General features: G+C 33.6%; 3 protein-coding genes across 4 annotated transcripts; 1 reads left to right on the forward strand and 2 right to left on the reverse strand.

The window, feature by feature from the left end:
* The first annotated feature begins 11,170 nt into the window (after positions 1-11,170).
* Positions 11,171-14,649, forward strand: LOC134251956 (collectin-12-like). Its single transcript, XM_062734371.1, has 4 exons — positions 11,171-11,265; positions 11,739-11,818; positions 13,186-13,273; positions 14,369-14,649. The coding sequence occupies exons 1-4, from the start codon at positions 11,196-11,198 to the stop codon at positions 14,590-14,592; spliced, it is 462 nt and encodes a 153-aa protein (XP_062590355.1). The 5' UTR covers positions 11,171-11,195; the 3' UTR covers positions 14,593-14,649.
* Positions 14,650-17,924: 3,275 nt separating this feature from the next.
* Positions 17,925-25,192, reverse strand: LOC134251958 (uncharacterized). Of its 2 annotated transcripts, XM_062734374.1 has the most exons (3): positions 24,936-25,192; positions 23,032-23,364; positions 17,925-20,858 (listed from the first exon to the last, which is right to left on the reverse strand). In XM_062734374.1, the coding sequence occupies exons 2-3, from the start codon at positions 23,357-23,359 to the stop codon at positions 19,879-19,881; spliced, it is 1,308 nt and encodes a 435-aa protein (XP_062590358.1). In that variant the 5' UTR covers positions 23,360-23,364; positions 24,936-25,192; the 3' UTR covers positions 17,925-19,878. The 2 variants fall into 2 exon arrangements, with proteins under 2 accessions (XP_062590358.1, XP_062590359.1); XM_062734375.1 differs by having other exon boundaries at positions 17,925-23,364.
* On the reverse strand, positions 24,238-24,885 carry LOC134251959 (uncharacterized). The gene has a single exon (XM_062734376.1). It carries the CDS (start codon positions 24,883-24,885, stop codon positions 24,238-24,240), a length of 648 nt encoding a protein of 215 aa, XP_062590360.1.
* Positions 25,193-26,513: the final 1,321 nt, after the last annotated feature.

A 26,513-nucleotide genomic window follows, 5' to 3' on the forward strand; every position in this document is an offset into this window, starting at 1 on the left:
GCAACTCGTTTCGCACAAAGGACAAACTTAACCCTCCTCGTAATTATATACTCGGAACTACATTGAGAAGGGATAATTCGTGCTCACAAACTTTATATTTAAATGTTAAGATACTCAAGGCAACATGTTCTTAGACAAAAAACGTGTTAATTATTAATTTACAAAAACAATTTCGTGCTTCAATGTCCTAGCTACGATCAATGGAGAATACAATATAGCAATATACATGTATATGTCAAATGAAAGAAAATTTATTATTGATATTATCATTCCCAAGAGTGTTAGCATTTTAGGGGAGTATTTAACTTTCTTAAAAATGATACAAGAAAAGAAAATAAAGATTGCAATGTAAATGATAAACAAACATATGACTGCAACAAGATCATGACATTTTAACGTATTAAAACTGTTGTTTGTTTTGAATTCATGACTATAATTGCCAATGCTTGTTTGTGTCGTAAATAAATAATTTAATTGAAATGAAGAACGATACGGAGATAACGAACAGTATTCAATATCAAAGTCCACAAAACAATACAAAATCGGAGCAGAGCAAACAAGGACCTCCGAAACATCACAAGTGGGATTAGGTGCATGGAAGAGTGAGCATCCCCTGCTGACCTGCCACAGCCGCCGAGTAATAATCGTGAAATAACGGAAAAATCCGTCGTCAATTCAGTGTATAAATAATGGACTTACAATAAGAATGAAAAACGTCAGTCATCATTTGACTCAATGATGAATTGTATTTGCTGACAAGGTCAATGTATCGATCATAGAACTTGCGAAATGATGACTTTAAACGAGACTGCTGATATTCTAGTTTCATCAACTAGCTTGTCAATAATTTTCTTCGTTTTAGAAATTGATCATACGTAGAGCATGCTCTTGTGTATCAAATCAACTGAGATATATATACTCCGTATGTAGGTTATGAAGGTATATTGCTCCTTAAGTAAGGGAAGTTGAAGTCATCACGTTTATCATATAGCTTGGTTGTTAGATTACCATTAACATCTTTTTCAAGTAAAATATCCAAGTATGAAAGATGTGTCGGACACTGTAGTATCTTTTATATCAAGCTTACCAGGATATATCATATCGACGTAGGAATGGAAATAACCATTGTTTATTGACAATTACTTGTTGATATATCTAAATGTCGAGTTGTTTTCTTACATTGAATATATTACAGGTATGTTGTGACTTCAAGGGAATGGGAATACTTTTTATATTACCAGCAGAGTATGTTACTTGAATTAAGATCGTTAATGTAAGTAAAATAAGTTCATCCAAACTCAAAGTCCTTTAAAAATAGCTTTGTCTTTAAATATCAATATGATATCATTATACATGACAAAAATACTCATAAATAACTGTAAATCAAATACTGTATAAGCAGAATTTTTTGCGAGGATTTAATTTTGGCATTATTAGCGAGGGTGCTAAGATCGCTATAGTTGAATATCGCTTAAAATTAATTGTGATGTAGTTGTAATAGTTCTCAAGTGAGCATCATTCAAAAATCGCTTATATTACTTTCGCAAAAAATAAAATAGCATTTTTTTTTTGTATGTAAATTAAGGGCTGTATGAATTCAAATACAACAAGGGCAATGGGCAGCCAACAACGAGCATGCCCCAAATCAAATATTCAAACAACATGAAAATACACATATTCACAACATTCAACATAATTTATAAGCTACACATACAACAATGTAGCTGGGAGTTCATGATCAGATTTTTATTTTTTTTTTTTTTGTTTGTTTGAAAAAATGCAGTGTGTATGTTTCGTATGTTCCGTGATGCAAGATGTAAGTGTAAAATGCTCTGTGTGAGTAGTTGTGTTATAAATTTATAAAAATTGTTAGATGGACAATGGGCTTTATTTTGGGGAATTAATGTATTTAAATTGATTTTAGTGTAAAGGCTATTATGAATGAATTGAAAATCATATAAACCTTGTGCTATGTGCAACCTATAGATACATGCATGTCTAGAACATTCATGAATGATATTTCAAATAAATATTGTTGCTAACAAAGCAATCAGCTAGATAGATCTATATTGTCATGAATTGAAATTGTCCATTTTGTTAAAATGTTTATGCTGTCTTAACAGTCTAGCACATCAGAGTTGCATTAAAAGTATGATAATGGTGCCTATAAACTCGTAAGACACTACCTATAAATTTAAAGAGAGGTTAAAAGGAGATATAGCAGAAATAAAACTGTTTACACAAGTTAGGCAAAACCCTACACCAGGAATTATCATCAGACTTCCGCATGTATGATGTGTTCCAGATTTCTACATGAGCACGACAGTCCTGCTGGAAGCGGGTATAAATTTATCTGGAACACATCATACATGTGGAAGTCTGATGATAATTCCTGGTGTAGGGTTTTGCCTAACTTGTGTAAACAGTTATAAAAAATTTCCCATAAATTAAAACTCAGATTGATATTTTTAAAAACTCTGTTCTAAACTATTACTGGATCCAAATTTGCTTGTTACAATTTGGATTCAGTAATAGTTTATTACAGAGGTTTTAAAAATATCAATCTGAGTTTTAATTTATGGGAAATTTTTTAGTTTACTCGGCCAGCTGGACGTCAAAACGTATAAAGTTGTGAATCTTGGGCGGTCAGGTGCAATGTTATTTCAAACACTGTTAAGAACCATGTCAAGTGTCAATTATGGTAATTTAGGTGATAATATGTTCCCTTTTTGTATTTTATAAGAATAACAATAGGTAAATAACAAGTGAATTTAAATTTCCCATGTCAGACTGCTTTACAAGAGGTCATGACAATATTAAAACAATTTTAACAATAAATACCTTGCTTTCAGTGCATTAATTATATTTTATTCCTGAATTTTACCATTAAAAATGAAACCCCTGAATTGTTGTTCATCGACGAGCAAAAATGGAGGATATGAACAATTTAAAATTAAACTAAATTTATAAATTTTCAATTCTGATATTGCCTTAACGGACAGAAATATCTTTGTTGTTCTTGATCCCGCTTACCTTTTATGAAATCGATTCACAGGTAATAAAATATTTAGTCAATTAGTGGACTAAAACTGAAAGTAAACAAAGTGTTTTTCTTAACTGGAAGTCCAATGTTCAAACTAATCGACAAAACCAAATCCGGAAAACTATCACTTGTCAGATCGCTCAGCAAATGCTCGGATAATTGCGGGGTATAGAGTGTTAAATATTAGTTATTAAATCAATCTAGTAAGTGCAATCGACCCTAGTTTTTAATATATTTATCATAGCTATCCGTATCGACATGTTATTTCTCAAGTTACCGCCCTGTCCCGATCTTAATATTGAATCTACGGTGCTGGAAGTCTTGGCGACGATCGCCCCCCCCCCGCCCCAAGCCATTTAACTATGTATTTTAAATACATTTTTATCTAACCAGACCCTCTATTTATAACTAAGACCCCATCTTACAATCTTCACATAATGTCCACGCTCCCCCCCCCCAGGGAATCCATTAACATCGGGGACAATAGGCTAACTATACCTAATCCTAGCATAAAAGCTGAAAAATCACTTCTAATAAATGCCCTCTTCAAATCAGTTAATAATTTCAATGACTGTTTCAAATTTATAATACACAATAACAAGCTGGAAAATTTTTACCGACCCAAGATGATGCTGGAATATTGAAAAAGGAAGTTGCAACCAAAGCGCCCTCAGGTGTTTTTGTTAAAGAGGGGGAATAATTAACTAAAATATTTGACAAGAACGATAATCACTAGGAATTAGTACTGAGATTTAGGTAAAGCATTTATGCACTTCCTTCGATAAAAGCAGCTACTTCAGAGTGAATTAGCTTTGAATAATATTTTTAGGCAATTTAAGCCTGCGGACAGCCTTATCCTCACTGTGGAGAAAATAAGTGTCAAAAGTTTACAATTATGGGCTAAAAATTCATATTCCCCTTTTATCATAAAATCGCAAAACCAAATGATGTAATTTACATCATTGATTAAATTGTTTAATTTCAGACTGGTAATGAATTACGTATATGAAATACGAGTACATAAAAGAGGCCTAATGAGTCACATATTCACCTGAGAATTTTATGTTCGATTTGTCAAATGCATGTTCTTTGTAAATTATAGAATTATTTTGGTTTTTTCCTCGGTTACCCAAATATATATCAAGGAGTGTGCATTTAGAGGCAAACACCTCAGGTATTACTGTTTAAAGACAGCATTTAGTTTTGTCCTGCTAATTCTAAAAATTTTGTCAATACGTAAAATTACCGACACTTTTAACTAAAACTTCGGTTTGCTAATACACTAAATACTACCTTGAAATCATCTTTAAGCACCTTAACCATTCTAACATCAGCATATAACTACGTTTAATCACCCAATCAAAAGTGGCGTCAAGACTTTTAATCCATCAATCAGCAACTATAAACTCATTATATGCCAAGCTTAAAGAAAACTGTTTCGCACACTGCTTACAGATAAAATGGAGAACTAAACGTTTTAAGGAGTAATTGATGTATATAAATATTAAACATTCATTTTGCTTCTATTCGTTTGTTAAAGTACGAGGGTTGATCCAAAAGTTATGTTACAACTTAAATAAAACTTCGACGTAAATGAACGAAAATATACACGGTCGAAGATATATTTATGTATCTTTTGATACATTATATTTGAAAATTTGACGCCAAATATTAAAGATATTGACACAGTGACATTACTTTTGGATCAACCAACGTACTAAATGCTACATAAATGACTTATCGGGCAGCTGCTGATAGGAACATAAATAGCAGTATTTAAAAATACATTTTATTACTTATTTAACAGATATTAACAAATACTTCAGTCGAGTTTACGTTGACACCAAATGGCAGTCGATTTAATTAAACATTCACATAGGATAATATTATGGAAGAATTTGTACAAAAATAACACATTGAAATCATTAGTCATTTGATTTTACTTTGAAATGTACGAGAGCTTATGTTACGAGAATATTTGTGTACAAATGTTACACGTTGAAATCATTAGGTAATTAATTTTATTTTGATATTTACGAAATATAATATTACAGAAGAATATGAATTTGCAATTTAATTTATTGAACTTACAGCGTATGAGTCATACATCAGAGGCTGCTGATACCACTGAAATGAGCTAATTTCATTCCCTTGAATTTGTTACCGGTAACATACGTAGGATATTTTATAAAGCGTAATTATAACAGTTCATGTTGTCATCCTGTTCATATTGTCGCCGGTGTTACGCCGAAAAGTAATCCCCTAAAATATTCACCTGTGGGTCGAATTTCTACGAAGAAAAATGACCCATGTCAATATTCTACGACAGGTAGGGTAATTATTCGACCGTAATAAACCTTCCAGGGTATTAATTCTACGACACCATTCACGTTAGCATTTGACTTTAAGTTCAGGGATACAGGAACCCGTTTTACAAAAGAACTTATGTCTAAAACCAAAATTTATTCAGCTTATAACTTTCTTCCAAGAATCTAATGGGATTCCCATGGGAACCAATTGCGCTCCTTTTTAGCAGACCAATTTTAGTATTCATATGAAGCAGAATTTATGCAAAATCTTATTCGTGAAAATAAGAAAACACTTGCTGTGGCCTTCAACTCGACCTTCAGATAAATCGACAACTTATTGTCAATTAAAGATGGTAATTTCCATTCCGACGGCGATACGATATACTTAGTATCCTGCTGAGCTTGAGATATGAAAGATACCACAGAGTCTGACACATCTGTTTCATACTTTGATATCTTACTTGAACAAGACATTAATGGTAATCTAATAACCAAGTTATATGATAAACGTGATGACTTAAACTTTTCCATCGTCTTATTCCCTTCCTTATGCGGCAATATACCTTCTTCACCAGCATAAAAAGTTTATATGTCTCGGTTGATTCAATACGCAAGTTCATGCTCTACGTATTATCAATTTCTAAAACGAGGTAAATTATTGACAAGCAAGTTGATGAAACAAGAATATCAGCAGTCTCGTTTAAAGTCATTATTTCGTTAGTTTTATTGACTATACAATAACCTTGTCATCAAATACAAATTATCATTGATTCAAATGCTGACTGTCGTTTTTTTTTATACCAAATGTTAGTCCATTATTAATTTTATACACTGAATTGACGACGGATTATTCCGTTATTTCCTGATCATGACAAGAAGCACACGGCGGATGTGACCAGTCAGCAGGGGATTCTCACTCCGCCATGGCACCTGATCCCACCTGTGATGTGACGTAGGTCCGTGATTGCTCTGCTCCTCCTATTTTGCATTGTTTTATGGAAATGTATCAATAATTTACATCGGTTAAGAAATTGTTCATACGTAGAGCATGCCCTTGCGTATCGAATCAACTGAAATATATACACTCCGTATGCAGGTGATGAAGGTATATTGCTGCATAAGTAAGGGAAGTTGATAGAAAAGTTAAAGTTGTCGATATATCTAAATGTCGAGTTGAAGGTCACAGCAAGTGTTTTCTTCTTTTCACGCATAAGATTTTGCACAAATCCTGCTTCATATGAATATTAAAAAGGCTTGCTGATAACGGAGCGCAATTCGTACCCAGCGGAATCCCAATAGATTGTTGGAATACCTGGTCTCCAAACACCACATGGATATTGTCAATCAAAAACTTAAGCATCTTTTTTATGTCATCTTCAGAATACTTGTGTGTGCAATCAGAATGTGTTTTAACAAAATAATTTTGCAAATGACCAATGAGCAGGTAAGTAAATTTACGAGTTCCATTTTTATTGAAAAAGCACCTGTCAATTATATTAAAAAGCCTGGATTCTAATTTATCGTGGGGAATGGTTGTGTGTAAAGTTGAAAAGTCGTAAGTCTTTAAGCTGTTCATTTTGGTAAAATCTTGCGAAGTCAAAGTTTCTAAAAGTTCTTTGGAATTTTTAAGTATTCTCTGAGCACCTCTGATTCACACCACTTCTTAAATATATTGTTGCACAGTACTCTTGAAGTTTTTCCTTCGCCACTATATATTCAATAACTTAGTGAGGAGTAACGAAAGAGGCTCATTTGAACATTTACTGGAACCCCCAATGTATCTTAATTTGTAAAGATTTTTTATGAAGTTTCGGAATCCAATATGATAATCTCCTTGCTTGATCATCATAGATACATGTTCATGTATAATTTGCATGCATTTAACAGTGAATAAATAAATTTCTCTATATAAGGAGGATTTTCAATGAACGACTTCTTTCCAAAAAGAAACCTTCTTGTTGTGTGATACGAGGTTAAAAGGCAAATATTTTTGGAAACAGGAAAGACGTTCATGACTAGAAGGGGATTTTTTTTATAGGCTAGCGAATTTCAAGTGTAAATTACAACCTCGTAGCTCCCTCACCTCATAACTCGCCATTATAAATCTGGCATGGTACTTGGTTGTAACTTAAATGTGGTATAATTTATTTTTTGTTCAGTTCTGTATATTTTGAAAACGTAACTACAAATGTGCTTATAGTACAATCATACTTAAGGGAATAAATGATATGTTCATAGACTGAAACGCTTTTTCGTAGTGCAACATGCGTTTTTTTCTACTGGTAAAATTTATTACATGTAACTAGAGATAGAAAAACAATGCTTCTGCTCACTGATCTATGTCAGTTTTGAAGATTTATAATATTTCTAACGATCTAAATGAATTTGAACTATCATACGTATATTGGATTCCGAAATTCCATTAGAAATCTTTACACACAATGTGCATAACTGGTTCCATTTTATGTTCTAACAAGCCTCTTTCTTTATTTCTCACTAAAATATTGATAGCAGTGAAGGAGAAACTTCAGAAGAAATGTGCAACAATATATTTGAGAAGTAGTGTAAATCAGATGTGGATACGCAAAAACTTCTAGGAACCTTTGGGAAATTGAAATCTCTTAATTTATTTAAATCAAATTATCAAAGATTACTACTTTTTAACATCACTGACAGCTGTTTTTTAACTAACAATATCACTGCTCATTTGCAGAATATTTTTGTTCAAAATAATTCTGATTGTACACACAAATATTCTGGTGTTGATATAAAAAAAATGCTTGAGTTTCTGATTGACAGTATGTATGGATTTTCGGAGACCAGGTCTTCTAGTAATCTGTTGGAAAGAATTCTCATGAGTACAATGGCACACCGTTATGAGCAGACCAACAATCTATAGAAATTTCCATGGGTACCAGTTGTGCCCCGTTATAAGCAGACCTATTTTGTATTTATATGAAGCAGAATGTAATCAAAAACGTATACATGAGAAGATAAATACTTGATGTGGCTCTCAACTTGACATTTTAAGATATAGACGTCGCATTATCAATTAACAATAATTGTATCCGTTCATATGTCGACGCAATATATCCCATTGACCTTGAAATAAAATATATCAGAAAGACTGACGCATTTTTTTCATATGTAGATATCTTATTAGAAAAAAGATGTTAATGGAAACCTAACAACAAAGAGTTATGATAAACGTTATGACTTAATGGAACTTGGTCCCACTTCGGATGTTTCGGAGGTCCGCGTTTGTTCTGCTCCTATTTTGTTTTGTTTTATGGACTTTGATATTGAATACTCTTCGTTATCTCTATATCTTTCTTCAACTGTTCAATCATCAACTTCCCTTACTTTTGTAGCAATATACCGGTACCCTTATCACCTAAATACTGGGACTGTATCACTCAGTTGATTTGATATGCAAGAGCATATGGTCTCAGTACGAAAAATTTCTAAATATTTCACAACAAAAGAAAAGTATAATTTATGTAATATATCTTTATCACCTATTCAGAAGACTATATATTAAGTTGAAAGCGTTGTCTTTCTTATGATATTTTCCTATATTTTCCGTACATTATGTAGTAACTGATGCTACTATATATATTTGATTACAAGTACAATGAATGGTAATGTAATGTTCCTCATACATTGATCTGATATAATGCAAGGGTATGCAGTGAACGGATCAAAGTAAGCTGTAAGGAAATAACCACTAGACGTATTAAGCTTGTAACAAATGCTTCAATTCAGTGAACTCTTGAAAATAATTTAATAAATTCTACATGTATTCTAACTGCATTAAATATATTCTTATAAATATTATCTTAACAATAATATAGAAAAATTCTATATAGGATAATAACACTTTTTACAAACCTCAATGAATTTTAACTTGACAACACTCTCGCATTATTTGAATTCATAGATGATCTCAATACAACATGTTTCCTTGTAAACCATGTGTCTGCCATATCGCGTGCAAGACTAAATAGAAAATATTATCGTTGTAAATAGCCATATTAATATGTGTTCGATATTGTTAAAGCAAGCAAAAAAATCGACATATTGAAAAACTGTATTTTTTTACTGAAAATTTAAAATTACGAGGGGTGATTAAAAAGTTCGCAAACTAATTCTCTATCTACCTAACTACAGTTCTGACAAGAATGAAATTTTTCACAAATATAGCCCTAAACATGTGCTTTATGCAGTATGACTCATGTTGAAATGTGCGTCATAATTATGACGTCATGATGTTAAAATGACGTCAATGTAGAGGCGACTGTGACGAGAATGGATGAGTCAATCGTACTTGAACAAAGAACTATAATAAAATTTTATGTAAAACTAGGTAAATCCATCACGGAAATATACGATGATTTACATAAAGTTTATGGGGAATGTGGGCTTTCAAAAGGTATAATAAGTAAGTGGATGAAACGTTTTGTTGAGGGAAGGGAGACGGTGAAAGATGATGATAGATCTGGGTTTCCGCTGAATTTTTATCAGTAAGTACCGAGATAAACGTGTCTGAGGTTGAACAATACTAGTATGTAATGAAAGATCGAAGAGTTACGATTAGGGAAATAGCTAATGATCTTAGCATGTCTTATGGAACAGTTCAAGAGATTTAACGAGTAAGTTTAACATGCGGCGAGTTTGTGCGAGATGGGTCCCTCGCCTCCTTCTGCCAGAGCAAATGCGGGTGAGAGTGAATGCGTGCCGGTCCTACGTCATTAGATATGAAAAAGAACAAAATTATTTCATGAATAGAATCATCACATGTGATGAAACTTGGGTACATTTCTATGAGCCAGAAAGTAAACAACAAAGTTCAATTTGGAAGCATCCTTCCTCGCCATCACCAATAAAAGCACGCGTAACCAAGTCAGCAGGGAAGGTTATGCTCATAGTTTTCTGTGACATCAACGGTATAATTCTAAATCACATGGTACCACCCAAAACTTCAGTTACTGGGGTCTACTATGCACTGGTTATCAAATCAGATTTGATGAGAGCAGTAAAGAGAAAGCGCCCAGATCTGATAAGATCTGGATTCTTGCTGCACCATAAAACATGTAACGCACCTAGCCATAAAAGTCGGGTTGTGATGGACACCATGGAAACACTGGATATAGAAAACCTAATTTATCCCCCCTACAGCCCAGATTTGGCAATTTGTGACTTCTGGCTATTTCCAGTTTTGAAAGATAACCTACGGGGAGAAAAATATGAGTCCCGGGAAGATCTTGGTACTGCTGTGAACAAGGTGCTAAGGGTCATGTCACGTAATGGCTAGGATCACGTGTTTCGCGCATGGGCAGACAGATGGGAAAAGTGTATAAAAGCTAGAGGGGCCTACTTTGAAAAAGAATAAACTCAAAATCTCACTTTGAAAAATATTTTAAAAGTTATTCAATTAGTTTGCGAACTTTTTGATCACCCCTCGTAAAGGCGGACAATCTAATTTTTAAGTAAGTGCTGTGTATTTCGCTTTGTTATTATTAATTCAGATTACTTTTCTTAAAAAAGGGGACAAGAAAATGTGTTGAATTTGTATTGGGTAAAATTAATGATTTCACCACCAGGAAGTTTTACTCCATATTTGTGAAATATCTTTATCATAGTATTTGTTTTTAAAGGTTGTTTTTCTATTTGCATAAAGAGTAGAATTGTTACACTGTATAAACAGCTGTTGTTAGGAGACTATTTTTAACATTTTTGGAAAAAAAATATGAGTAACATTTACATATATAAGCAATGCATTCACCCCACAGTTATTCAAAGCACTCTTACCGCGTACAATCATACGGCACGTTTCGGTCACTATGCAAACGAAATTGCTATTATCGTTAGGTATAATATTTGGCTTGTCAACCCTCACAAACTCTAAACAAGGTAAGCTTTTTAACATACACTTTCCCTTTATTGATAATTACGTTTTAATTTTTTTTTTACAATAATCAAAGTCAGCGCACGTGCATCAGCATCCTTAATAAGTCACAATCAAATCTCAAAGAATGTTCAAAACAGAAGTTGCAAAAGCCAACGCCAGTTCTAAATTGTTAAGCAAGTCCACTGCAGGAGAATATTTTAAACATTTCAATGTTGTTAAAAACAATGGTGTTCTAATTGTAATCTGGATATCTTCGCCTCGGTCAATTTTGATATTTTGCTGGAAAAAAATATTCATTACCGAGAGAGTCCATAATTGTATATAATGGAAGGTCATGTGCAGGTCAATATAGTATTTTTCTAACATATTATGTTGTTGAAATTCAGTATATAATAACTCTCTTTTCACATTATGTATTGTGCTGAAGCAGTTTAATTTTTATCATTCACTTCACTATATTGCTTACTATTTGCAGTTTGTGAGGCTGGATGGGTTCCATATGAAGACCATTGCTACTACTTTTCGAAAGCAACAAGAACATTTAAGGATGCAGTTGTGAGTTTTTGTATTAATTCTATAAATAGAATTACATAAATCACATATTTTCTGGTTATTTGAAGTCAGAGGAAAATAAGCACCTCCTCCAAATATACTTGCTCTGTAGATCCCCGTCAATTTAGGACCGGAACGGCTACTAGCAACTGATTGAAATTTAGTTCCGAATTTTCTTTTATACTTTATGTACGAGTATGTATCCCTATGTACCTTGTTTGGGACTCGTGTTGATCTTCAAATTAGTTTTCGGTCTTCTGAGATTACCGTATTTATATATACCACTGTACTAATACCGAGTTCTTTATATATACCACTGTACTAATAAGCTTTTTTTTTAACTTGGCTACATAATTAATAAGTACATGTAGTGCATGTGTAAAATCACTTTGTTTCATAATAAAAAAGGATAGTAAATCATGCTTAGGATATATATTTTTAAGCTAATTTCGATTTAATGTGCAATTGATCACTTTAGACGTTTTGAAATTTTAAAGGCACATCGATTTGAAGCTAGGTCAAACTGCCCACTTTTATTGAATTCAATAATCATGTTGTTTTTCATAATTTTTTTGTGAGAAAGTAACTTTGAATGAATTAGTCTTTTATTTTAAAAATTGTTTTCCTTAGAATACATTTTACTTTAATTACTACTTGAAGTCAATTTGATTTTTTCAGAACATTTATCGTATAAAAATATTCGGTAAATATCTATTTCATGTAATATCTGATGCTTATTGATCATCTTTGTTGTAGATAATATCATCAATAATTTTATAAAGTTTCAGAAACCGGTGTAATTGCTAAAGTAACAGTTTACATTCATTTCACTTACTGTGTAAATATAAACGTCAGACAAAATTATCCGTTACTTTTTGACATTGTTTTCTGCCTCAACTCTATAAAATCTTAATAAAAATTATACTTGCTGATACCTCTGCAAGTGAAGTAAAATCTCATTTAAAATCACCTACAGTTGTGAAAGGTGCTTGATATGTGATGGTTTGAATAAGAGATTCAATATCAGTGTACATGTTTTGTAGATATATCATACTGCTACATTCAAATTTTAAATTAAAAAAATGTTTAAATTGCATAATGTGATGTTATAGCGAAAATGCCTCGTAAGGAATTAACTAATGAGAAATAATCAAGAGCATTTATCAAGACAAGAATTTTCGAGATAAAAGTTGCAAATGTGTCTGCTTACACAATCCCTTAGATTTCAATTGTTACAATCATGTTCCGTTGCTAATTGCAGATTTTATAAGATGTTATAAAGTAAGAATAAGAACTTTATCACATTCATGTTAAGAGAGAGATTCGTATTAATACTTCACATTTTTTTGAAATTTAAATTACCGTTTCAGCCAAGTTGCTATGGAGTGAGTTCAGCTCTAGTTGAACCAAGTACAATTGCAGAGGAAAGATGGGTGCTTCTTCAAAGTGTGGTTAGAGGTATTTACACAATTTTTCTTTGATAGTATATCTTTTAACGTTACAACATGTACATGTATGTAAGAAGCCTTTGGATGATATTTAAGAAAAAAGATCTTGCGGCTTCCACATATTTTTCTGGCGGCTGAAATAAATTGCCCTCTCCAGATAAATTCCTAGCTTCTGTCATTGAAATACCTCGTAGCCTCCAGATAAAATAAAAGTTGGTTTACAGTAATTAGTATTGGATAGATACACCTTTGGTAAAAATATAAAGCTTGTTCTAGACTGCGCTTTATATTTTCTGGAAGAAAAACTGCTTGAAAATAAGCAGTTTTATACAAAATATGCTAAAATGGCGGGAAAACGTGAATTTTATGATGTCATATTTCTAAAATAACGGCATTTTGATCCAAATGAAAGTTACCAATAAAGGTCGCATATATAGCTGTACAAATTAAAGCTATATATATAAAGTAAAATTAAGATATTCATTCTAAGGGGCCAATTGATACACTTACCATATATCGCTCTTTGTATGCTTGCATGAAAATATGTGGTAGGACCTAAAGTGTTCTAGCCTTGTTATAATATGGATGTATGTACATGTTTTACTTTATCATTTTTATGTAGAAATATTCTTCTCAATTTTTTTTTCTAGTTTTCTAAATACTTAATTAAAACTTCTTTGTCCAAAGAAGTAAGTGATCATTTATGTTCCGCTTTTGATTTGTCTTGGTGAAGCTTTATGCTTTTCAAGATGAAGCTTACTGCATAATATGTCTTGACAAGAATATGGAAAATGACAGTGCTGAATTATTCATTTGTAATGCAAAACTATGAAACAAAATTATGTCATTTGAATTGATTAAAACATGTTGAAAAAAAATTAACGTGTACTTAAATTTATGTCCCTCTATTGATCTTGAAATGGCAATATAAGATGCACTGATCCATTTGTGGTAATGATACAAACAAATGAAAGGATGTAATTCAGATAAGTAGATTAAATTTTAAATCTTTCAATGTACAGAACTACCTCAAATGTCAACATTACCGCTACATCGCCAAAACTTTCAACCTCCACATTTTAACAAGCATTGTGTTTTATTTCAGGCATTAAAAACATATGGATAGGTGTCACAGATCTGCATGAGAACGATAATTTCGTTTATATTTCTAACGGAAACAGTGTTCAGGAAGCCTACAACCACTGGGATAAAGGCCAGCCTGACAAGAACACGGAACATTGTGTTTCTCTCGTTGCTGGATACAAAGGATGGCATGATTATCCTTGTGGAGATAAGTTTCATTTTGTGTGCAAAAAACCAAAAAATTAGTTGTAACCTTCTTTATCAACATCAACTAGATTGAAATGCTATGGAAGAAAAGAAATAAATAATCAATCTTTACATGCTGTTATTTTTATATACAGGTCTGATAATATTTGGGGATTCGGAATTTACAAAGAAGAAGAAAAGATAATTTGGTTTCAGTACTTTTTTTCAAACAAGCATATTACTGTGTTTGCTCTGCTCCTATTTTGTATCGTTTTATGGACTTGATATTGAATACCGTTCGTTATCTTCATATCAGTCCTCATCTTACTTAAAAAAGATGTATGAACAATTTTCGCAGTAAGCGGCATCTGTAGAGATTAAAAGTCCTCTTTAAACTGCACAAGGTATCTGATAACTTGCATATAGTTGTAGGGAAAATGAAAGGGAAAATATTATCCTGGGAAATATATTCACTATATTAAATTCATCACTATTAATAAAAAATTAAATTCTAAATGACAAATGATCGTACATCCATGTGAAGATTTTTTCAGTCATGATTCTTTCACGTAATGCTATCATTACCATAACCGGGTCATCCAGATTATTGACTCCAGTCTAAAATAAACCTTTCTATACCTCCACTACTGAACTTTGAGGATGACAGATTCCTGAATGACATTGTGTCGAACTAATCTGAGAGCTGTGGCTATGCCAGTAAGGAAACGCACCATGCGGAGTAAATCTTCAATATCGGAGGGTCCTTCCAGACCAGGCTCCGAGACCATAAACTGAGAATAGACTTAAGTCAAAATTTCATATCAGTGTAACTTTAAAAAAAAATTCAAAATGAAACAAAATTTTCAAGGTATATTCAAATATCTAACAAACTTGAAAAGTTTTAAGGCATGTCCTTTTAATAATTATTGAAATATTCAAAATCTGAATTTTGACTTAAGTCTATTCTAAGTTTTATGGTCTTGGAGCCTAAGCAGCTGCTCACATGTGTAAGGGAGTGACTCTGATTTCTCAACCTGTATAAAATGCATGCAAAGACAGACACAATCCGGTTTCCAACTTTTTTCATATTAAACAATCGTTTATTGATATTTATGATTACGATAAAAAATTTCACACAACATACATTCTTAACATTGAAATAAACGATACTACTTATAATGCAATATATTTTAACGTGTAATTAAATACAGGAGTAAAAACTGCATGTTCGAGCAACCCTTGTCAAAATGCAGTCAGATGTGTTAATTCTCCCTTCCGATCAAAGCCATACAGATGTTTGTTTCAAACAGGGTACCCCGGACTAAACTGTGAAGGTTAAAAATTTCTCAAGCACATTTTTGTGGTTTCATCGATTTTCATAGACTTAATCTTGTAAATGATGGCCAAAGATGTGTTGATACCAGAACAGTTGTCTCGTCTAGTTCTATCTGCTCGTTGAAATAACCTTGTCAGGAAATACAACTCTTAATTGGGGCGTTTGTTTCAAACGCTTGTCATATACAGAATTTGATTAAGGAATATTCCGTCTACCTAGTCAACAGGGAATGCTTACTCCCCCTAGGCTTCTAATTCTACTAACGGGATTTCCAGGTGTCTGTGTTATACCCCTCTTCATAAATAGATCGTGCCTGATATGTCTCAATAGCATCTTTCTTCCATGAATAGGTCCAACCTGAAATGTGCCACTGATATCTTTTATGAATATGTCATACCTGAAATGGGTCATTGATTTCTATCGCTTATGTAAATCTAAACCTAAAACGTGTCAATGATACCCATCCTTTATGATTGATAGGTTTAATTTTTTTTTTAAATTTTAATAATTTTTTTTTTTTTTTTTTTTTTTTGCAATCAAGTAAAGTTGTTACTTTACATGTATACCGGTAAATTGCTTCAATTTTTGATCATGTCCTTTACTCATCACTCTAGGCTATCAATGAACAGTGAGAGACCTTTATCATGCTAACTCCTGCAGTTACACGGGGCTTCTGTTTTTTGAAATCTCATTAGACGGACCACAACTTTTATTTCTAAGTTAAAAACGCTTGACGAAGGAACAGGTGCTACCTATTTTTATCGACTTAGGTCAGTTGCGGCCGAGATTCAAAATCACGACCTTCCCATCACGGAACGAGTGCACTGTCGACTGAGCTATACTGTTACGATTATCCCTTATGAATTCGTTGTTTAAAAATTGTCAACCTCATGATTAGATCATCCCTAAAATGTGTCATTTAGATTAAATACCTAACTTAAAGGTACATATATTATGAGTCAAGTTCATGTGTTTCTTTTGAGACATTTGCACCATACTGTGAAGATTTATGAAAAGAATGAGTTAAGCGAAGATAAAACAACTAAACTGTACTGTAAAGCAAGAAAGGGCTGCACAATATAAGTGCCAAGAAAACAAAGGTTGTACCGTTTTGTTGTTTGTGTGTAAGTCAAGATAACGCCACTTATTTTTTAGCTCGAACTTGTAAACAACAGTCAACTGGGTCATGCAAAGCAGAGAAATGTGTTCTAATTACTTTTTAAAAAGATCATATAAAAGTTTTATGTCAACCTACTTTCAGTCTTTGGTACTTGAGATTATAGTAACCATGGTAACTTTTTCAATTTTTCTGCGCATGCATACAATATGGAGGACGAAGTAATATGATATTTTCGACCTGGGAAAAACTGAAATATTTTTACTTTCATGTTAGCCATAAAAGTAGATTTGATTTCTGACACCTGTTATTCTCTGAAATCTAATACTTTTAGGAATTGAACAAAATCTATAGAGGTCATAGATTGAAGTTTTATAGAATAAACAACGATTATAATCATGGAATTAAAAAAAAAATTCCTGTTTCTTTTTTTTGCATAAAAAATTGAAATGAAAATAAAACAAGATATTATACAAAGTTCTTCAAAACATGAGGGACCCAAAATTCCCGGATGACCGTGAAAACCAGTATATATACATGTACATGTATTATTTCGTTTTCATCCAGGGACACACACCTTCCATAGGGACGGGTCCATCAGCTGCTTTCGAGGGTCATTTTTATTTCTATTTCGAGGCAACTAATCGTACAGAGGGAGAGCGCTATGGTTTTAATGACACACACAATATCAAAAATGATTACCGTAAATATCCGTTTGGATCCGGAAAACTCACGTAAGTCCTGTTTTTTTTATCCTCTCTACAGCTTGTTCCAGCTGCTTTTTCGAGGGGTCATTTTTATGTTCAAGGAGTTAATTGAATGGTTTTCGAGGCAACTAATCACACTTATGCCTCATCCATGTGTGAAATATTAAAAGAAAAAAAAATTGTACAGAGGGAGAGTTCACAACTTTTCCACTAGTAATAATAATAAATCCCGTAATGTGAAATGCCTTTCCGCAGCTTGTTCTTGTTGCTTTACCCACTAGAGAAAACATGAGAACTGAGTTGAGTGAAAACATGTCATTTATTAACTAGATAAATGACGCAAGTGAACAAAAGCACATAAATATACAATATTACATATAATCTTATAAATTATAGCTGGGATAAGGACAAATAATGAATAGTTTCAACTTAGATATAATATATTGCGACTTATTGCTTATCCCAGCTATTGTTATATAATGATGACCAAGTTTGTGTAACAAGAAGGTGGCGTAAAACAAGAGGCCACAAGGCATGTTATATGCTAATTTTTGTACAATAAAGAAAAATCTATATCACAAAAATTGAAACAATTAGAATTTTCCATTTCAAATGATGTTAAAAATTGGGAGGAGGAGGGGAGGTGGCGGAAATTTAATCACAACCTCGTGTTTCCACAGTCAAATATAATGGCCGATCACGCTGAACCCGATCTTAACAGGAGTTCGATCCCGATGTCAAAACAATAAGTCGAGAACAACTGTAATTTCATCTTTGTCAAACAATGTAAAAAAGATTGCATATAAAATATTTTATGGAACATAAAATTTTATTTATATTCACAACTTTTCCACTAGTAATAATAAATCCCGTAATGTGAAATGCCTTTCCGCAGCTTGTTCTTGTTGCTTTACCCACTAGAGAAAACATGAGAACTGAGTTGAGTGAAAACATGTCATTTATTAACTAGATAAATGACGCAAGTGAACAAAAGCACATAAATATACAATATTACATATAATCTTATAAATTATAGCTGGGATAAGGACAAATAATGAATAGTTTCAACTTAGATATAATATATTGCGACTTATTGCTTATCCCAGCTATTGTTATATAATGATGACCAAGTTTGTGTAACAAGAAGGTGGCGTAAAACAAGAGGCCACACAGCATGCCTAATGCTTGCATGAGGCATGCCGCGCCACCCAAGGAAAGGGCATTTCATAATTTTGTTATAGATTGAAAAAACATGTACCTGCATGGACTTACTTAACCCAAGCATAAGACCATATTTAACATAATCATAAAGTTATATCTATAAGAGTAACATATTTAAAAGCAAAGTTTGCCAATTATATGAATGAAACAAAGTTAAATTAGAAAAAGAAGGAGCAACTGCTGCCTCGTGAACAATATTTAAAAACAAAACTCAGTCTCATGACTGATTTTTACAATCATTTTTACAACCAGGCTGACTTTATGTATAAGTTTCAAACAAAAACCTTGCTAAGCTCCAACTACCATGTACAGTTTTTTATAACCAACCATATGCTTATCTCATACACAAATTTATGCAAAAAAAAACTTCTGCTGAGCTTGTAATTTTACTATAAATACATGCTGATCTCCAAATACAAGTCTCACGTACCCGTTCGAGGCTGAAATACCAGTTCACTTTATACAGTTTCTTTGTGGGCAATCGTACGCTGTCTCCATGTATATTAGCTCGCAATTTCGCTGACTTCACGCACAGTCTCAACACCCAATTTAAGGCTGAATTACAATTTCCATAAGCTATATGAGCAACCGTATGCTGACCTCCTGTAGATAGCTTGTACTTTGGGGGCAAAATTGGGGGGTAAATTGTGATCTCGTAAATGAGCTAACACTTTTCAAAATAATACCTGCCAAATTTCTAACCGAATTACTGTTTTATATAGGCAACCATATGCTGACCTTAGTAATTCCAAATTTTAAAATTTTGTAATCTGTCTGAGCAACCATAGTCTGACCTCGTAATTAATTTATATGCTTAATTTTGGACTTGACGCTAAAAATTTTTAATCAGATCCTATTTACGTTCTGAAGAGAAAAAACCACATGCTAACTTCTCTTTTGATAGTCGGTGGCAGTACCTGTATGAGGGGATCATTTAGTTTGAAATTCTCATAAAGGGTTGAAATTTAGAACTTGAAAGCATTTATTCTAATGTAACGTCTGCTTGCATTTGAGTGCCAACGACCCAGTTGTTGAATTACATTTTCAGATAAACCGTTCTTAGCTGCCTCTGTGGCAGCACCAATGCGAAAACTATGACCGAGGTAAAGTGATGAATTCAAACCAATAAAATTTATGGCATGTTTCAAATGAGATGTCACAAAGTTGTGCGGAACTGGTTCGCCAGATTTAAATGTGAATAAAGGACCTGATGTGTGTTTATGTTCAGCAATGTATGCTTTTAAGGCATGAACTGGACAGAATTGACATTTTAAATTATTAGCTGTCAGAGTAATTATTATTGGCTGCCTATCATTCATAGTTTTTGAATACCTGAGTGTGATCTGAACTGAATTATCGTCATTGAACATTATGTCTTGTCTTTGAATTACTTTTGAGTTAAATGTTTTGTTTCTAGGAACAAGTTCACCTAACCGCATAAAGGCATGAAAGGCAAGAAGGAAAATTGCTGACAGCAGAGTTCTTGAGTCTGCTTCTTGAACAGTGTGATCTAAGGCAGATAATAATTTGATAAGAATGGGTTTTGTAATTGGAAGTCTAGTGTCAACAGTTCTTGCTAGGTTTTGGGCTCCTTTGATAACTTTTCTCACTATAAAAGAGTGGGTAGGGTCATGAAAGTCAAAAATCTTATGAACGAAACTAATTGCCGAAACATGTGAAGTGATGGTGGATGGGCTTAAACCCTCAGTGAATAATTCACCAATAAAATTGCAAATAATTCCTTCTGCAAATGGGAGAGAAAAGGGTATACTATGAGTGTCACAAAATTTCTTTAACAAATTCCAACTTCGAAGGTATAACTGCTTAGACGATAAAGACAGTGATGCCTGAAGTAACTGCCGACTTGGTTGGCTTAGATGTAAATCAAATGTTCTGGTACTGCTGTTGGCTTGAGGTCCAACCAAGGGGCAAATTTCTTGGCTTCCTGGAATTTAAAGCGGGAAAGGTAATCTGCAAGTACATTGTGTTTCCCTGGAATGTGTTTTGCTTTAAATAGTATGTTATATTTCATTGCTGCAACAACTAATCGGCGTACAAGTTTCATCAATATTTTGTCTCTGCATGACTGTTTATTAATAACCTCAACAACTGCTATATTATCAGTGAAAAAGAGAATTTTTTGATCGCTTAAATAAGGTCCCCAAATTTCTACCAACAGAACGATAGGAAACAGCTCTTTAACAGAAATGTGATAATCTGTATGAATATCTAGCCAAGCTTGTGCAAACCATTTTGAACCATATACAGCTGCATAACCCAAGGCACCAGATGCATCTGTATATATATGTAACTTCTGTGAAGACAACCACTCATCCTGATGAAATATTGACTTGCCGTTGAAATGATTGATAAAAAGTTGCCATGCTTTAATGTCCGCACGTTCGTCAGTAGTTAACTTTATATAATGATTTGGTTTGGACACACGACGAGTCAGATCTATTAACCGTCTCAAAAATGCACGACCAGGTGTGACTACTTGACAGGCAAAACTGAGAACACCTATCAAAGACTGCAACTCTCTTAACTGAATTTTTTTTTCTATGGACTGTCTTTTCCAACAATTGTCTCATATTAGTGAGTTTGTCTTCTGGGAGTCTACTTTGCATGAGAACAGAATCTACCTCAATTCCATAAATGGTTAAACAAGTTGTTGGTAATACAGTTTTGGATTCTTTAAGAGGGACTCCTACTCTCGAACATAAACTTTCAAAATTTCTAACATCAGAGAGACATTTTTGAGATAAAGCTGGTCCAATGAAAAAAAAATCATCAATAAGATGAGACATACCAGAGGCCTGATATTTATTTAACATAATCCATTGCAAAGCTGTGCTTAACCTCTCGAACAACTGACACGATGAACTGGCGCCCATTGGTAAACATTTATCATAATAATATTGATTGTTCCAAAGAAAACCTAAAAAATGATAGTCTGAAGGGTGTATTGGGATGTTTCTAAACCCATCTTCTATGTCTAACTTAGCCATAAGTGCCCCTTTCCCAAATTTCTTAATTAGCTGTATTACATTTTCAATAGAATCATAATGCACAACCGCATTTTCTCGCGAAATGTGTTCATTTACTGAATTACCCTCTGGAAAGGATAGATCGTGTATGATTCTAAATTCTCCGGGTAGCTTCTTAGGCACCAGCCCTAATGGCGAACAAATGAAATTTTCAAAGGGTTTAAGTACATGAGGACCTGAAATACGATTGAGCCCCAATTCCTTATTCAACTTATTGTTAACTACCAATGGACTTCTCCTAACAGATGAGTGATTGCTCTTAACAGAGGTTGGCAGAAATTCACTGCAGCCCAGTTTAAAACCAAATTTAAATCCATCAACAAGAAAATCAAGTAAGACCCTGTCATAACCTTGCAATTCCTGACAAAGAACTTCATGTTTTATTGTTGTTGGTATTGTTTGGTTTCCTGATAGGATTGTTTCGGACCCATTTGTTACATTTCTTTTTGGGATGCTGCTCGCCGCAGTGTTGGCAGATGTGCATGTATTTACATGGTGAGGTTTTACAAGGTTTACCGTTGTTGTAGCTGAAGCAGGCCAACTCCCACTGTTTTGTTTTTGACTGATTGAAAAGGTACTGGGAGGAGCGAAATGAACGAGTTAAAGTGCAAGCTTTCACCATATATTCAGTAATGGGAAGTTGCCAAGGTATCTTATTTGATTGTCGGAGTTTCCGAAAGTTTTCATCGTAGTATCTCCAGGCCCCATCCCCATTAGAACTCCCAATTTCCCTAACAGTGAAACAGTATTTTAGTAGATTGGCATGTTCTTGGGGAGACTTCTCGGTGTAAATTGACATGAATATCAAAAATGCTGATGTCCACTGATGAAGTGACATCACTGACTGTTTTGTTGACTGAGGATTTAATTGAATAGCATTATTTTCTATTTGAATTGATATGTTTTGGTCTTTGTAATTTGGAAGTAGACATTTGAGGTCAATGAATTGATCATTCCAGATTTTATTTTTTATGCGAACTGGAACGTTAGCACCCAAAGGAATACCATTGTCAACTGATAATGGGGTAGAATGTGTGCTGTTACCATTTAATGTATCTGCCACTGACTCACCTGAACCTGAAAATAACTGTTGCAGGGTGTTTACCAAATTTAGACTACTTGGATCGCTAGAAGAGGTACTTGATGCAGAGGGTACAGCCTGTGAAGTAGAGGGAGTAGCCTGAGAAACGATATTATTTGAGGAAGCACTGCTTGGTGTCAAAGCCTGTTGTTGTCTAAGAATTGCTGCTGCAAGCTGGTCATAGTCAATTGGAGGGTTGTTGGTGCAGCTCGCTTGAGTAGCTGATGAACTGGCATCAACTGCGTTGCCCAATGCCGACTCTACAAGGGGTGCCTGAGCTGGTTGGCTGCGTAGTTTCATCCTCTTTTTTGGTAGCATATTTTCTACAATAAGTCTGAGCAGTTGTAATTGCCATAGGTGTTAATATAATCATGATCAAAGTATTAATAATGTTAGCCATTCAGCTATAAGCACATGTTATGCACCAACATGTAACATATTTTCCATCTTTGTCATTTGTAAATAGATTGTTCATAAGGCATTTGAGCCAATCATATCACATAATAATTGTCAGCTTGAAAACAGGTCAGTATCCTGGTCAAATCAAAATTCATCATAAGTTGCAGCTCATAAAAAGGAAAAACAAAAACAAAAAACCTGTGCTCATTCCACTAACAATGGAAATGCACTAGAAAAAACAAACCTAGCTGCATTTAACATCATAGTGACAATGACAGCCAACTCTCTTATGTTATAAATAAATAAATTCCTCCCGACCTTCATTATATATCGGGAAGGTAAAGAAAATTAAGCTGTCACCGTCATATGCATAAAAAACATTGGAAGGCAACCACTTTATAAATAAATAAACAGATCTTCCCAACCTTCATTAGATATTGGGATGATTAAGAAAAACAAACTCCTTTTTTTAAATAAACAAACAGATCTTCCCAACCTTCATCAGATATTGGGAGGATTAAGAAAAACAAACTGGAGCCTTCATAAACATATGGTGGAATCATTGACGATTCACAAGGAATCAACTGAAGATTCCCCAATTCTGACCGATACTGACACTGACCGCATGACAATAAATCAGGCGACATAATGTGCAGAAACATGTCGAGGTTTACATTGAAATTAAATAAGCATTCAAGCAATTGCCAATATCATATTTATATATTGAAAAATATAGCAGAAACATATTGCAAAATTTCCATCACATGCACAGTCATTTATCAACATATGTGCATGTTTTACTTATCCTTATTCTCCCACCCTGGCAGATGGGAGGCATGGAGGACAGCACTCTTAATGCTCTGGAGGTATTTCCTCATGACCCGGTGATCGTGACTGCTGTCTTTGAGGTGGACCCCATCGCTGGCCAAGAATTTCATTTCTGGATCCCAGAAGCCGTGATGGTGCCAGAACAAAATGTTGCTGGTAGATCGGTGGCACTGATCATGCAGGAGTTTATTAGTGTCAATCACTTTAAAATTATAGTGGTCCCCTACTTTGGATGGATGTCTGCGTAATAACTGTCCAATTATTACAAAGGAAAATTTGTTAGTTAACAGTAAGAATTGCGCTAACGACATAATATTCCGAGCGACCTTGTTTGGCGTTGCTTGTGGATTTGACAAATCATTCCCGCCAATTTGCATAAAACAAATGGCGCCCTCAATATGTATGCCCTGAAAGTCCAGCAATTCTCGAGAGTTGGCTAGATCTTGTGTCTTGAGGGCGCCCCTGGCTCTAATTAACACTTTAAATTTATCTTTATATAGTCGTAAGTTATCAAAATCTGGTTCATTCTGCATCAAAATTCCGAGTCTCCTGATGAAGGAATGACCTATCACCACCACTGTGCGCGGTTTTGGATCATCAGTACTTGCCGCCTCCATGCCGACTTATACATTCAGACAATGAATCAAAGGTTCAAATAATTACGCACCTTAGATAGTGTCACAGCAAAATATAACTGTATATTAAATCGATGAAATCGATATCCTTGTGTTTCTGCTGTTTAAAAATTTAATCACAACCTCGTGTTTCCACAGTCAAATATAATGGCCGATCACGCTGAACCCGATCTTAACAGGAGTTCGATCCCGATGTCAAAACAATAAGTCGAGAACAACTGTAATTTCATCTTTGTCAAACAATGTAAAAAAGATTGCATATAAAATATTTTATGGAACATAAAATTTTATTTGTAAAAAAAAAAAAAAAAACCGGAAAAGTCTAATTTGTACTTGAGTGTTTTATGAAAGTCAAGTAGAGTAAATATAAATGAAAGGAAATGGAATTTTGCAAAATTAGTATTCATTATGAACATAAAATTAGTTTTTGTAATATATGTGACGATTTATCCTCTTTTCAAGAAATAGTTAAGATTAACCTAAACAAAAGATTGGTGTCACGTGTATTGTTGTCCCTGCTTTTGCAGGATAATAAATTTTATTCGCCTGTCAGTTTACCTTTTTAATGAAATATGATTGGGCAATCATATCTAACACAATATACCACATTTAATGTCATCTCACCCACAAAGACACCAAAAGTGGGGCAACACATTTCTTTGAAGGAGTATATATGATAAGAGCCAATTTTGGCCCCCTAAAAATCAACAATTTATAATGACATTCAGATATGTTTTATTTATATTTATTTTGTAGAAGAGATTATATTAGAAATATTTCCAATATATTTTTCACATTTATATGCACTCACTAGCTGTAAATGACATGAGAAATGATGCTATTTTTGCTATCTAACAAAAAAGCCAAAAATATGCCTTTTTCTTGGTGTTTTTGCTTATTGGAAACATAGAGTGCAGTGTAGAACATACATAATTTTTCTGTCACTAATTAGTATTGAATAGATACATCTTTGGTAAAAATTTAAATCTTGTTCTAGGCTGCGCTCTATATTTTCTGAAAGAAAAACTGCTTGAAAATAAGCAGTTTTATACAAAATATGCTAAAATGGCGGGAAAACGTGACTTTTATGATGTCATACTGTATACAGGGTTATTTTCGCCCCGTCTTATTTTCGCCCTTTCACTCTTGCAAACAATTTTGCCCTGTTTTAAATTCGCCCAGTCATAGTTTTGTTTAAGAAATTATACTGTATTCTTTGAATTCGCCCCGTTTTAAATTCGCGCAAATGAAGGTAGGACGAAAGGGGCGAAAATAAAACGGGGGCGAAAATTTCCCTGTATACAGTATTTCTAAAATAACGGCATTTCGATCAAAATGAAAATGACCAATAAAGGTCGCATATATAGCTGTACAAATTAAAGCTATATATAAAGTAAAATTAAGATATCCATTTTAAGGGGCCAATTGAGACACTTACCATATATCACTCTTTGCTCGTTATACTAAAATTATGTTTTAGAGTTTTTTGATAAGCTACCCTCAAGATTTAATCAATTTTATTTATCTTTTGTTCACATTGTCATATTCCTGAAACATCATCAGGTAAAATATTAACATAGAGAAAAGGAAAGTATTTGCAATATACCCTT

The sequence above is a fragment of the Saccostrea cucullata genome, unplaced genomic scaffold (genome assembly GCF_032062105.1).
Source record: "Saccostrea cucullata isolate Sc308-1 unplaced genomic scaffold, CSIRO_AGI_Scuc_v1 ctg5872, whole genome shotgun sequence".
In the NCBI taxonomy this organism is placed as follows: domain Eukaryota; kingdom Metazoa; phylum Mollusca; class Bivalvia; order Ostreida; family Ostreidae; genus Saccostrea; species Saccostrea cuccullata.